This window comes from Peromyscus eremicus, chromosome 4, assembly GCF_949786415.1.
Source record: "Peromyscus eremicus chromosome 4, PerEre_H2_v1, whole genome shotgun sequence".
NCBI classification, from domain to species: Eukaryota; Metazoa; Chordata; class Mammalia; order Rodentia; family Cricetidae; genus Peromyscus; species Peromyscus eremicus.
Genome location: NC_081419.1, coordinates 122720833 through 122735554, shown reverse-complemented (window position 1 = coordinate 122735554; position 14722 = coordinate 122720833). Strand labels below are relative to the sequence as shown.

At 45.0% G+C, this 14722-nt stretch overlaps 1 protein-coding gene and 1 pseudogene across 1 annotated transcript; one reads left to right on the top strand and one right to left on the bottom strand.

Annotated features, from left to right (window-relative positions):
• Positions 1–1999: 1999 nt before the first annotated feature.
• LOC131907893 (cystatin-9-like) lies at positions 2000–6064 on the top strand (annotated as a pseudogene).
• Positions 6065–10917: 4853 nt separating this feature from the next.
• On the bottom strand, positions 10918–13984 carry Cst9l (cystatin 9 like). Its single transcript, XM_059259644.1, has 3 exons — positions 13681–13984; positions 11853–11966; positions 10918–11206 (listed from the first exon to the last, which is right to left on the bottom strand). Exons 1-3 carry the CDS (start codon positions 13900–13902, stop codon positions 11129–11131), a joined length of 414 nt encoding a protein of 137 aa, XP_059115627.1. The 5' UTR covers positions 13903–13984; the 3' UTR covers positions 10918–11128.
• Between the last annotated feature and the right edge of the window lie 738 nt (positions 13985–14722).

Here is a 14722-nt window from a genome sequence, read left to right as displayed (position 1 = left end):
TTGTTCCCCCTCCCCTATCTCCCACCTACTCCCAACCCCATCCTCTCCTCCATCTCCGTTCAGAAAGGGACAGATGTCCCATGGGTGTCAACAAAGCATGGTACATCAAATGGAGGTAGGACCAAGCTCCTCCCCCTGCATCGAGGCTGGGTAAGGCAACCCAGCATGGGGAATAGGTTCCCAAAAGCCAAGAGAGCTAGCGTTCTCTGAAGAGGTTCTGATACTTGGAAGTTGCACAAAGCTACAAATGATGACTAAAAATGCCCCACTTCATAGAGAAGGTCTGGCAATTTGTTCTTAGTCATTGCTAATCCTTTTTGTTACTGATGCTTCCAAAAACAGGACCTTGGTTCTAGAAGTCCCGAGAAGGTACTGAAACTTTCCTATGAGACCCATATGGAATATTCAGTGACAAAAAAATACTGCCTGCTCCAGAGGGAAAGTCAACACCTGCCAGGATATAACTTAGTGAGGCAGAACTCTTACAATGTGAGTCACAGGAGCTTTGTAAAAGAGGTGACATTCTTTCTTATGTCTTGAGATACCGGAGTCCAGCCAAAGAAGGGAGGTCATCACAGACCTTTACAGATACAGCAAAATGTGGACACGTGCTGGTTAGAGTCAGAAGTACCCAGCACGGTCAGTCCCCAAGCATTACATGTAGATACAGGTGCAGGCTAACAGCAGGAATGTGGACATATGCTGGTTAGAATCCGAAGTACCTAACACAATCTCCAAACATTACCTGTAGATACAGATGCTGGCTAAAGGCACACTTCACCATGGGGACAAGGCCTCAGTCTAATTCAAAAGAGAGTGTGGTTCAGATACGTAAGTCCAATTTGCTGCTAGGATTGAAGGCTGTGACCATCTCTCCAGAGCCCCACCTAGAAACCATACTTCCTGAGCTGTAATGATCCAGGCCACAAGAGGGCACCAATGGCCACCGAACAGGCATATCCTTTATCACCCTGAGGCACTTCCGGTCCTCCCTTGCCTTTTCAGATTCGCTAGTCCCTGTACTCTAGGTGCAAATGCCCACCCCTCCGTAGAACCCCATGAGGGGATTGCTCTGACATGACCAGTTAGGATGCCAGCAGAGTGCAGTAGGGCGGCACACCGCTGGGGCTAAGAAGCTGGACTTAAGGAGTGCACTCGAGGTTGGATTCCTCAACTCTGCACACCTTCAAGGTCCGCACCATCTTCCAGAGGCCTACACCAGAATGCCTGTTCCGGCTGTGAGGTGAGAGGTGCAATGCTGAGGTGCAGTGGAACATTCCTTGGGAATAAGCCCAGAACGGAGACAACTGCCTTCCTCCGTGCGGCGCTTCAGCTCTAGAATAAATAGACATCAAATCAAGCGGCTCCAATTCTCTCTTATCAAAATGCTCGTTCTTCCCACACATCTCTAATTTGTCTTTTTCCTGAGTTATTGTCTCCTCTAGTGGCCTGTCCAGAAACTACCTTACACTAAAACCTAGAGCCAGTATAAATCTTTCAGCACCTGACTGTGGAACAACCATGTGAATGCTCGTCTATACACTGAGGCACGGGAAACAAGTGTGGCTAGACTCAGATCAGGGACCCCTCTGCCTCCCCGCTTGCTTGTTCTCCCCAAATCGCCTGTCAGGGCCCTTTTGCTCCATCCAGGACAGGAGGTGAATGGACAATTTTGACTGGGGGAGGTGGTACCAAGTGTGGAAGGAACTCCTTGTGATGATAGAGAGGAAACCCAGAGGGAGGAGTTTGGAGCCCAGGAAATGTACTTTAGGGTTAGACCTAAGCCAGTGGTGGCGCACGCCTTTAATCCCAGCACTCGGGAGGCAGAGGCAGGCGGATCTCTGTGAGTTCGAGGCCAGCCTGGTCTCCAAAGCGAGTTCCAGGAAAGGCACAAAGCTACACAGAGAAACCCTGTCTCTAAAAACAAAAACAAACAAACAAAAAGACTAAGACTAAGGTAGGAGGCAGAACCTGCAGCATACTGTGCCTAGCTGGGAAGATGGCTCTGCCTTGGGCAGTGTTGCTGGTTCTCTTGGGTTTCTAAGCCCGGGGAGCTCACGAATGGTGTTCTGAAAAGAATGAACCCTACGCTGATAAGCCAGTCAGTGACCCTGACATAGTGAAGTTTGCTTTGAGTACATTCAACAATCAGAGCAAGGACGAGTATGCCACAGAGTGGTTCACTACACTTGTTTCCTGATGAAGCAGGCAAGACAGTTAAGTTAGTCTTGGTTAGAGATTTGTAGTCTGTGGTTGAGTTACATATAATAAATCGGTTGGTTTCAGTGGTTAGAATGCTTTTTAACTTATACTTTCTTTTAAATTATGTCTACTTACATAAAAAATTACTACTCAACATTATGTTTTATGATAGTACTTAATTAACTAAGGAATGAACTTTAGGTAGGACGTGGTGGTATACAACTGTAGTTTTAGCAGTTTGGAAGCTGGGACAGGAGGATCTGGACTTTTACATCAAAATAATAATAATTAATAATAATAATCACTTTAGAATAGGTACTTCTAGGGAGGTATTTCTACTGAGCAAAGAAAATATTTATACAAAAATTCCACAGACAAAGACTGAAAATATGTCAAAAACACATTTTAAAGTTTTTGCTAGTGTATATTTATTATGCACAATAATAGGCTTTTTATGATAGTTCATAAATGTATACAGTGCATTTTCATAGGATTCCCCTCCCATTACTCTCTTTCTCCCTCTTGTCCCCCTCCCACTCTTGCTTATTTCTTTCCTCTTTTCAACTCATACATTTCTACTTGTCTATCTCTTTTCATTGTTGATCAAATGAGTTTAATTAATTAGAGTTACTTAGAGGAACATGGCCGCCAGGTTTTATTTAGAGGCGCATGGACAACTTACAATGATGTTCAAATGTTAAAGCAATAGGAGGTCTGGGGAGACAGCTCGGCCAGTAACGTGCTTGCCACACAAACAAGAGGACCAGAGTTTGGACCCCCATCACCCATGCAAAGAGCCCAACTCTGGGATGCAGACCTGTCAATCCTGGTGCTGAGGAGGCAGAGACAGGAAGGTCTGGAGAGAGCATGTTTTGACCAGCCTAATCTGTGCTTCAGTTTCAGTAAGATATCCTGTGTCAAAAAGTAAAGAGAGGAGCTGCTGAGGGAAACTCCTGGTGTTGCTCTAGGCTCCATGCACTCACATGCACACAAACAAGCAACTGGAAAACCTGAGAGAGAGAATGGATGGAAGAGAAACAGAAGAGTAGGCATTGAGGACTCGTCAATGGTCTTGCAGCCAGAGATAAGCTAACTGTCCTGAGAGTGACCTACCAGCTCAGCTCCATATCTCAATTCCCTCCTACTCTGAGCCCCTGGCAGACTTCACTCAGCTCATTGATCACATCAAACCATCTTCTTCATCCTAAAATGCTCCCTGGTGATGGGATACCTACAGAATGTCTTCAAGACGTCAATACCCATCTCCTAATATCACCCTGTAATCATGGGTGAGGAATACTTTGTTCCTCCTTTCTCAGCAGAGGAAAGGCAGAGGGTTTCAGCCCTGCACAGTGCTGGGACCTCTGGGAATCTCTGCAGAGCACTAGTTGGCCCTGTTGTCTGAGCTTATTTTGGGGGCTGGAGTCTCACCTGTGAGCTATGGCTATGGTTTTGCTAGAGGCAGGGTTGGCCTTGTGGGAAGAAAGGATGAGAAATAAAGGATGAGACTATGGGAAGAATGACGGAGAGAAAGTGGAAGAAAGCAGGAAGAAGATTTCAGAGCACACACTATAAAAACTTATCCATAAAGCCACCATTCCAATCCTGTGTGCTGGTGCACAGTGACTGAAGTATTTTCTTGATGTAGGTCAGGTGACAGTTGTGACAGTATACTGCAGATCTAGCTTCATCTCTTTGGATTGAGTGTGGTGATATATTGTGTATCAAATAAAACTTGCCTGAGGATCAGAGGACAGAGCAAGCCACTAGATTAAACGTAGAAGCCAGGCAGTAGTGGCACGCACCTTTAATCCTAGCATTCAGGAGGCAGAGATCCATCTGGATCTCTGTGAGTTCAAAGCCACCCAGGACTACATGAGATCGATTCAGTCTAGGAGAGAAACAGAGCTAGGCAGTGGTGGCACACACCTTTAATCCCAGTCTTGGGAGCCACACACCTTTAATCTCAACACTTGAGATCTCATGCCTTTGCCTCCAGTTTTTAGGAAGCACACACACTATTACTCCCAGCATTATGAAGGAAGTGAAATGGCTTGGTGGAGAAAGGAGTATAAGGCATGAGGAGACAGGAACTAGGCAGCTTTTGGCTGAGGACTCAAAGGCTTTCAGTGAGAGGATTCATGGAGATAGAATCTTGGCTCCCTTTCAGTCTGAGGATTAGTGGAGTTGGTGAAGCGAGAAGTTTCTCTAGTGGCTTGTTCCTTTGTCTCTCTGATCTTTCAATATTTACCCCAATATCCGGCTCCAGGTTTTTATTATAAGACCATTTAGATTTCATGCAACATCCAGCATCTAACTTTTGGGATACAAACCCACAACCCTGGAATTAATAGTCCCATAAGCAGAACCACAACCTTCCCAGAGCATGCCCTCTAGAAATGCAGGTGTTGGTGAAAGCACCTATTGAGAGTGAAGCCTAGGCCCAACTTGGTAGAGCAGAATATGGAGACTTGAAGTAGATGATGTACTAGTGGTTTATGACTAAGCCTGTGGCTTCCCCTAGCAGACTTCCTCTACCAGACTGCCACCTCCTAACTCTTAACTCTCCAAGCTAGAGATCATCCTTTTAACTTTCACCTCCAAGAAAGAGATGCCAGGCCTTGGAGAAGCTCCAAACTCAGGAGAGAGTTTGAGTCTCTCCCCATATTGACCACAGACATGATGAGGCCCATCTATGAACAGGCAGCAAGAAGAGTCTGCTCACTTCAGTCTTTTTCTGTCTTCAGCAAAAACTACCACAACATTCTTCATGAAGCTGAGGCTGAGAAGGACCATCTTTAAGAAATTCGAGGAAAGTCTAGACATCTGTCCCTTTCAGGACAATCTTGAACTGGAAAATGTAAGGCAGGACACCAGCATCCACCCATTTCACAGTTGTGGGTGCTGCCAGAGGATGGGGGGATACAAGAGCAGGTGACAGAGCCATGCTTAGAGACCGAAAGAGGTACCAGTGGCAAACTTCCCAGAATTATCTTCCTAAGCCTTAATGGGGAAAGAATCCCAAAAGGCAGGCAGCCTAGGTGCAAGCTACAGAGACCTGGTCAACCTGTGCCCCCAAATCTGTCCACTCCCAATAGCAGCTGCCTGCTCCTTGAGTGTCATGACCTCGTAAATCCCATGTCTTCTTTGGTCCTGAATTCTGGACCTAAGTAGCAACTGCTCATTGTTTGGTAATCATCCTCCTCCCCTGGAATCAGGGTAAAGAGCTTAGTGAATTCTGATGTTATGTTAGAGACCCTTCACAGATACACAGCTCGAAAAGGAAGTGAGAGAAGGGTCCCTACTGTCTTCACTCCAAAAACTATGCCCTGCAGAAGCTCCAGCATCTTTTCTGAGGGACAAGAAAAAGGGCACCCTAATTCTTGGAACAATCCCCCGGGGCTAGTAGACCCCTATAAAGAATAATTAATAACTTAACTAATGACTTAAGTCTGACAGTAATCAACTCCTTCTGGGACAGACATTCCCTGCTATTCCTGGGAGCTTGCATCACAAAGTGACAGTCCAGATGTTCTTCTAGGGGCCATTTATTGGGTAAGGACAAAAACACAAATGTCTCTGGATCAAGAGGAAGCCCAGATGTAGACAGCTCACCACTCAAGCAGAGTTAGTGGTTACACCTCTAAACCAAAGACCAAAGTCTTCCTACTGCTGGCCAAGAAAGGGATAAGGTTGATTAGACATTGTCCTGACCATAAACCACAGGCTTCCTGAGCCTCCTCCATCCCCTGTCTCATTTTGATTGTTTCTTTAGATCTTCATCTACTCTTTCACCATCAGCATCCCACGCTCAAAATAGTTCAAGATGTGGAAAATGACTTGTTCTATGGGACTTCTCTGACTGGGATCCACCCCAAGGATCTACCCACAGGCCTGCTCCTTTTTATGAAAATGCCTGTCACTCATAGGAAGCAGCAATTATTGGCTTAAGAAGCTCTGTGATTCTTGCAAGTGTCTGGGGTTTCATGTCCTGGCATTTTAGAAAATTCTCTTTGTACAGATTCATTATATAGAATAGATCATTAAACACCAGCATGTAATAACCTTTGTTGGCTATGGGCATGAGGGTGGAAGCTAAGCACTTAAGGAGTTATCTCAGCAGGATATCCTGGGGACCGTTCATTTTTATAGACCTTAAGAGATGTCCCAGATAGCATAACTAGATTCATCTGAGCTGTGGTCTCATGACATGACCCATGTGGCCAGAGATAAAATGATTGTTAGCATCTACCTTCACCAGGGCATCCCACATACACCATGGAGAAAGGCAAGCCCCAAGCCCTTGTCAGCATAGATGGTCTTTGCTCTTTAGGAGATTTCCTCACACAGCTTTCCCCAGTTCTCTAAAATTGATAGATGAAGGTAGGACTGTAGTCTCACTGTCCAGAAAGAAGTCCCCACACAAAAAAACAGCAGCAGAATCTCCTTGACACCACTTAAAAATGAGGACAACCCGAGGAACATCTGCCCTTGGAAAAGGAGCCACATCTCATAATCTTCAGGGGACACATTGTACTTAATATTTGAGTAACTCTGATGAACCTGAGACCACTACATCTGATCTGGACCACTTGAGTAAGGGTCCAGTATGCATTCCAAAGAAGCTATAGAATTCTGACCTTTTGGAGTAGCTGATATCCTTGCCAGCTATCTTCATGTTAACCTTTGTTTCTTGGGAATCATAGGCTATGTGAAAGCTGACGAAAGTGGCCATGTTCCAATAAGACTGTTGAGAAGTGGTGACTGGTTTGGCCTTTGGCCATAGCTGTGCCTGTTTGCAAGTGCTGATCCCATCTACAGCACCTGTACCTGAGACGTGAAATAATATCTTCAGGGGAAGATATAATCATTTCAGTGACAGATACAGCAGCTGTAGATGCCTTCCCTGGGTCTACACAGGTGCAAGCCCATCAGCAGCCAGGCATGGACAGAAGGACTCAGAGGTCCTACTCCTCACTGATGAACTATTAGGAGATGAAGAATAATTGCCTTTAATTGTGTACCTACTGATGACCTTATCAGACTCCAATAGATAGTTCCAACCCAATTGTCATACAAATGTCCCTGGTTAAACTAGATGGGTCACAAAACAAAACCAGAAGTCATGAATCTGGTAAAAAGATAGGGATGGTGGAAAGGTGGAGGGTTGACAGGCATGAGAGGAAGAAAAGGACAAAGAAATCAGAATACATCAAACACATGTATAAAAATTTTCAAATAACAAAATCAATAAAAAGAAAAAATATTGTAATCTACTCTATCAACAAAATAAAAACCAGAAATTACCTCAATATATTCAATGAGCTTAAACCACCTTGAAAATAAAGCTTTTCAGAGATATAAATAAGTAAATGCCTAGCACATCATGCCATACTCAGTCTAAATACTGCAATTTCCTAGAACTTTCTATTACACCCTAAGACAAACACTTAGGCCCACCTTACACAAAGTGGACATATAATCAAATACTTAGTCACTTCAAATTCAGTATATCTTCAGCTTTCTTCCACTTTCAGTCTGTAAAATCTTGCTGGTCATGATGATTATGCTGGCTAGTTTTTTGTTAACTTGATAGAAGCTAGAGTCATTTGAAATGAGGGAAACTTAGTTGAGAAAATGCTTCCATAAGATCCAGCTGTAGGGCATTTTTTAAATTAATGATTGATGAGGGAGGACTCAACTCATTGTGAATGATGCCATCACTGGGCTGGTGGTCCTGGGTTTTATAAGAAAGCAGGATGAGCAAGCCAGTATGCAGCACTCCTCCACGGCCTCTACAACAGCTCCTCTTTCTGGTTCCTTCCCTGTTTGAGTTCCTGCTTTGGCAGGAACTTTAATGGACTGTGACATTGGATATGTAAGCCAAATAAACCATTTCCCTTCCAAGTTGCTTTTGGTCATGACATTTCATCACAGAAATAGTAACCCTAATAAAGACAATGCTGGACCACAGCTTTGTCATTGAACATTACCTGATGCATATACATATATTCTCCCTTGCCCAAATGAAGGCTATGCATTTATTTTTGTCTAAAAGTTTTCTTTGTCTTAGTTTTTGTCAGTTTTGAATTCTCTTGCAGGAATTATTTTAAGTAACAGAATTGCCCAGGACTACCAAGAGTCAGGAAGCCCTGAACTGAGACAGTGCATCACTGGTAATTATAGTGAGAACTAGCAATGAGCTGGCATTTGAGCAAGTCCCAGAGCCACCCAGAGGGCTCTTATGAAGGTTTTGGCAACCATGATCAAGAGTTACCTAAGCCACAACATCCTCACATCAATGGCACATCCTGTTGAAACACAGCCACTCTTCCTTGATCGTGGTCTATGACTGCATTCTACATATGAGGTCAGCTTAGGGAGATGAGAGGGACACCAAATGTTGACAAACTTTGCTAAGCCATGGTCTGAAGTGGGGCCGGGTCACTAGTTCACTAGTTGTTGGAAAGTACCACAGTTCATACTACAAGTAGACATGGAATCTGTGCTGTGGGGGTCTAAAGCCTTTCTGGGCTTATCTTGCATATTCTTATGTCTGGGTGATCACAGATGCTTGAGAGTACTAGATCTTGCTGCTGAGGCCTGTTGTCCTCGGTGCTGCCTTGGAAACTCTCAAAGTTCCTGTGGCTGTGGAAAGCTTTTTCTTCATCACAGAACCACAAGAACCCTAAGCAACTGGTGACAATACAGGAATCGTGTTGTTAGGGCTAGAGAGGTGGCTCAGTGGTTAAGAGTACTGCCTACTCCTCTAGAGGGCCTGGGTTATTCCCAACACCCATATGGTGTCTCACAATCATTTGTAACTCTAGTCCCATGGGATCCAAAGCCCTTTTTTGGCCTGCCCAGGCACCAGGCACACAGAATGTTATACAGATATACATGCACGTAAAACCCATACACATAAAAATAAATATAGCAAAACAAAAACAACAATAAAAGAACATGTCCTTGAGCCATATGTGGTGTTCTGTTGGCCTGAGGTCCTGGTAATAGTGAGGAGTTCATTGGCTATGACTGAAGATGTTTCGGTGACACAGCTGGCCTGGTGGAGCACTATCTCTGTCTCACAGGTGATGGAGATACACAAAGATTAGCCAGCTTGTTGTTGCTTTGACACAATAACTAGGCAAGTCAACTTAAAAGAGAAAAAAATTATTTGAGCTTAGAGTTTTGAAGGTTTGGTCCACAGTTTGTTACTTTGGTATTTGTGGTGTTTTGATAAAGTAGTACATCACAGTACTTGTGTCTAAACAGGAGTTTGTGTCTAAACAATGCCTCTGAATTCAAAGGAAGTTAGGACACAAAAAGAAAACAAAAAGTTGATGCCCAGATAGCTCTTAAAAGTAAGTATTCCCATGACTTAGCTTTCATCAGTAGGTTCCACCTCTTAAAGGTTCTACCACCTCCTCACCTAAGCCTGGGACTAGCAAGATAGAACAGGTGATGGTCTGGATACTGGCCTGAAGAGCTGGGCCTAGTCCGTGTCCATAGGGTCATTCTGGAATCAAACCTGCTGACATGGTTGGACAATGGATCTACTAGGGTAGGCCCAGGCCCTGTCTGCTGGAACATGATTAGACCCATGATTCTGGTTCTTCTAGGGCCAAGGTAAAGCTTAGATCATGAGCAACAGCCTAGAAATTAAGAAAGGTTTGTAACCAAGATCACTAGGGCCAACCTGGTTGACATGATTGGCCAGATTCTCCTTGGGTTGTCCTAGACTCTATAGCCAATAAAAACCATCTTTATTCAGAGTGGGGTTACAGTTCCAGACTGTGGGCCAGTTTGGTACTGAGGTTGGTGTGCAGTATATCCTGGCTGTACTTGGGAGTAACCAAGACAAATCTAGTATTGGCATCCAAAACAGACTCAAGTCTTTTTTTTTTTAATCATTGGAGAGAATGTCTGTTTCCTGAACATGGGGACAGTTGAAAAAGGTGATGTAAAACTGTCCTTCCTGGTCAGTGTGTCTCCTTTTATTTCTGTGTTTACCCTAGGTATTGAAACCTCACTTGATTTTTGAGACTTTGTGAGGATATGTTCATGTGTACATACTTGCTCAAATTGAGGTTTATATAGATCAATACTATCAAGTCCTCTCCCACCAGCTAGCTGATGTCATGCAGAGATTATTTTAAGATTCATTTTATTTTTAATGATGTGTATAGGGGGTATGTGCAGATGTGGGTACAGGTGCCCCCAGAGGCCAGAAGAGGGCCCTGGCTCCAACCCATAGCCCAATGATTTTTAGTAAGCATTTAGATGACCTTGTTACTAATCTTGGCAATTGAGTTGTTCAAATTCTATATTCTTAACTATTTTATGAACACCTTGATGGATTAAGAAATTAAGGAATCAGCAATTCTTTAGAAAATCTAAACCTTACTGGTTCCTTTTGTCACCAGGGAAGCATGAAAGTCACACTCTGGAGATCAGAGGCTGCACACATGTGCTGGGGTAAGAGAGGCAGAAGCTCTGCCTGGGCCCTATCTTGGATATTTGATACCCTGGGGGAACACAGCCATTGTGCTTCTGGACTTGTGTGACAACAATTCTCATACATCTTACTTATTTATGTCTCTTGTGTGCCCCCCCCCATCTCAGGAACTTCAAGGTGAGGGGAGTGTCTCAGAAACTCAAACTGTCCCCACCACCAGCCCATGGCACTTCCTCTAAAAACATACATGACAAGTGTTCAGAAATGCAATATTTAATGAGCTATTCTAAACGATGAAACAAGAGCAATACGAATTTTTCTGGGTTATTATCCACATACCCAGGCTTGACACTACACAATGTTGCAAAACAAGGAATACAAACGCATAGAGACCCTGCCAAGGGTAACCACTTCATGGATGCAGAGAGAAGTACAGGGCCAGTCCATGGATGACTCCGGTCAGAGGAATTATGAGCACTCATGCTTGTAGAGCTTGAATTCTGTCGCCCAGGAAAAGGTACCAATACTGAACAGGCAGGTGTAGGTCTGAGGGAAAAGAATAAGAGAGGATGGTGAAAGGAGAAGGTGAAGAAAGTTTGTGGTTTGTCTCCAAATTTCACCTTTTCTCTTCCATAGACCAATAGGTAGTAGAAGGAGACAAGGGCCTTCAGACATGACTACCCAGTCAACCCTGGGCAAGTCTGGAGCTTTGAGGTAACCCAGGGTACTTGTTTCAACCCCACCCTCAGCAGGCAGGCCCTCTAGAGGAATATTTAGGATATCCTTGTGTGATTCACATACCTAACAGTGAGGGTAGAAAGCACCCTGTCAGGATTGCCCACAGTGGCAGTTAGTTTTAACTGTCAACCTAACACAATCGAGGATCATTGGGAAGAACATTTCAGTGAGAGATGAGCTAGATCAGGTCGGCCTGTGAAAATATCAGTGAGGGGATTGTCTTGATTCCATTCATCACAGGAAGACCCAGCCTGCTGTGGGTGGCACCATTCCCTGGGTTTGGAACCTGAACTGTATTAGAGTGAGAAAAGTGGGCCAAGTACTGGAAACTTGCATACATTCATTTTTCTCTACTTGTAACTATGGATGCGGTATGACTAGCTGACTCAGTTTCTACTGCCTCACCCCTGTCCCTGTAGCACCCAAAACTACGGAGGCTGGTGGCCTGCCTTACGTTATTTGGACTGTTGCCATCCTGAAAGGGGCAAGTGTCAAGGCCATCCTCAAATTTCTTGCATACGGTTCTACGCAGCTGAAGCCTCATGGAGAAAACAGCTGGAAAAACCACCTGCAGACAGAAAAAGATGAAAGTGAACAGACCCTTCTTGCTTCTCAAGAAGCTCTGCGACTGTGCTCAGTGTGTGAAGAGATCCAGATTCTCTTCTATTTGGAGTTCTTCAAGGCCTGGCGTCAGCTCTATGAAGACAGAAGCCAGGGAAGTCATCTTTAGATTAGAGAGTTAAGAACCAAGAGTGGGGACCTGCTAGAAAGCAGGGAAGGCAAGGCTGAGTCCACTCTCTCCAGTCCCTGTAGCCCACATTCGGCCACAGAAAAACCCAGACATCACCCTCAGCAGACCTGAACCTCCACCTGCATTCCCAGAGAACACAGGACATGTTCTGGGAGGGAGGTGGCTCTCCCAGTGTTTGCGGGATAGTCAGCCCTAAGACATGGAGCCAAATCTCCAGATACTTCCTCAACTGAGCTACAAGCAGAACAACTGAAGTACAAGCACAGCCCAGAGCGGTGTTTCAGGAGAGGCCTTGTTCCTTTTACAGTGAGTGCTTCTGAAAATCAGCTGGGTGCTGTGCAGGGATCTCAGAGGCCTCAGCACTAGGCAGGGCTAGAGTCCCTCTGCCTTTCCTTTGCCAGGGAAGGAGGGACTGAGTGCCCCTCCCCAACGACCAGAAGTGCGACATTGGAGATGAGCATTGCTATACTGACTACATTCTGTAGGGGCATTATAGGATGATGAAGAGGGTCTGATGTGATCAGTGGGGTGGAGTGGGGGCAGCCGGAGGCCCAAGGCAGGAGGGAATTGAGAGGGGGAGCTGTCTGGTGCTCTCAAGAGAAATAGTTGGGGCTTATGCAGGGACACTTGGCTCAGCCTGGGAGGAGGGGACTGGACCTGCCTGGACCGAGTCTACCAGGTTGATCTCAATCCTCGGGGGAGTCCTTGCCCTGGAGGAGATGGGAATGGGGGATGGGCTGGGGGGAAGGCGAGGGGTCGGGAGGGGGGAGAACAGAGGAATCCGTGGTTGATATGTAGAATTAAATTATATTGTAAAATAAAATAAAATTTAAAAAAAAGAGAGAAATAGTGGCCTCTCTCTATGCTATCTCTCTATGAATCCTCAGCATCTTTTCTGTTTACCTTTGTTTTACTCTATCCATTTTTACCAATTACTACTTCATTTTGTTTGTTTTAAACTTTGTATCTGACATATTTTTTCAGCTTCATCTATCGGCACCTTTTTGTATGTGAATCTTTTACTTACTATACGGTTTTATCTGCTTAGAAATGTCTGTTCTGGGGCCAGTGAGATGGCTCATCAGGTAAAGGTACTTGTCACCAAGCCTGGTAGCCTATGCTCGATATCCAGTCTCTACATGGTGGAAGAAGAGAACTGCCTCCCCAACTGGGTCTCTGACCTCTGCGTGTGCCAACACACACACACACACACACACACACACACACACACACACACACACACACACACTGAGTGAATGAATGAAAGAATGAATGAATAAAATATAATAAAAAATCCTTAAAAAGAAACGCTCACTCTAAAATTACTCATTTAAAATGTTTCAAAGCAACAAGAATGACATATGTATGTTGTATGTGGATAGAAGATGATCTAATTTTAAAAGAACTTGTAAGGAAACTGAATGAATTAGGTTACGTGTAACTTGCAAGAGAGGTAGATTGCCCTCTCCTGTCCCTCACTGAGTAGCAGGTACATTCTGGCATGACAGATGTCGAGGATGTGGTCACTTACCTTCTCCTGCCAGGAACTCAGGATACGTTCCAGCCTGAAGGCGTAGTCATCCTGACTTTTCTGGTTGAATGTTTCCACAGCAAACTCCACTGTGGGAGGGAAGTAAATAGAGGTATCATTTTCCTCCTCGGCTTTTGAAATGGGAGTGAGGAGGAACTGGAGGCTTAGGAAAAGTAGCAGCATGGCACGAGGCAGAGTTTTCCTTCCCTGGGGACAGGACATGGTACCAGAACTCCACAACCACTGCTTTGCCTGTCTCAGCCTGTCAGCCCCACAGGAGTTTATCAGGCACAACTCTAGCCCGTAATCTCTTCAGCTCGGACACAGACTCCACCTTCTCAGTTGCCTCTTTGATTTACACCCTCTCCTACTCTTGCTTGCTCCAACAAAGGTTTTTATTTTTTAATTTGTTTTTGTTTTTGTTTGTTTCTTTGTTTGTTTTTGAGACGAGGTTTCTCTGTGTGCCCTGACTGTCCTATGTGCCTATGTCTGACTATGCAGACCAGGCTCGCCTTGAATTCAGAGATCTGCCTGTCTCTGCCTCCCGGGGAGTGCTAGAATTAAAGGCATGTGCCACCACGCCCAGCCTCAACAAGGGTTTTTAAATCACCCCTAGTCCTGGAAAGAGGAACAGGACACCAAACAGAATGTGCTGGAGAGAATCAACCCATGGGGAAGATCATCCTCTTATGTGGGCCAGCCACATCTGCTCCTGATCTTCAGTGAAACAGAGGAGCAGTCGTCAGAATGTTCCAGATTCACATGCTAAATTGAAAACACAACCCAATATGTGTTAGTGGAAGACAGTGAGCCGAGGAGCAACTGAGACGCAAAGAATCAGAGAGAAGAGTGAGCTTTGTGGCTGAGGAGGCACAGCTGCTAGAGGCTCATGGGACACGCCCAAAGCCTGCCTGAGCACCACCGGCCTGGGGCCTACGGGATTAGGCTGAGAATGAAGACCACTGTCCCGAACTACTTCCTTGTTTGCTCCAACTACTGGCGGAGCAGTTGGTGAAGTGGAGACAGAGGACAGCGAGCTTCA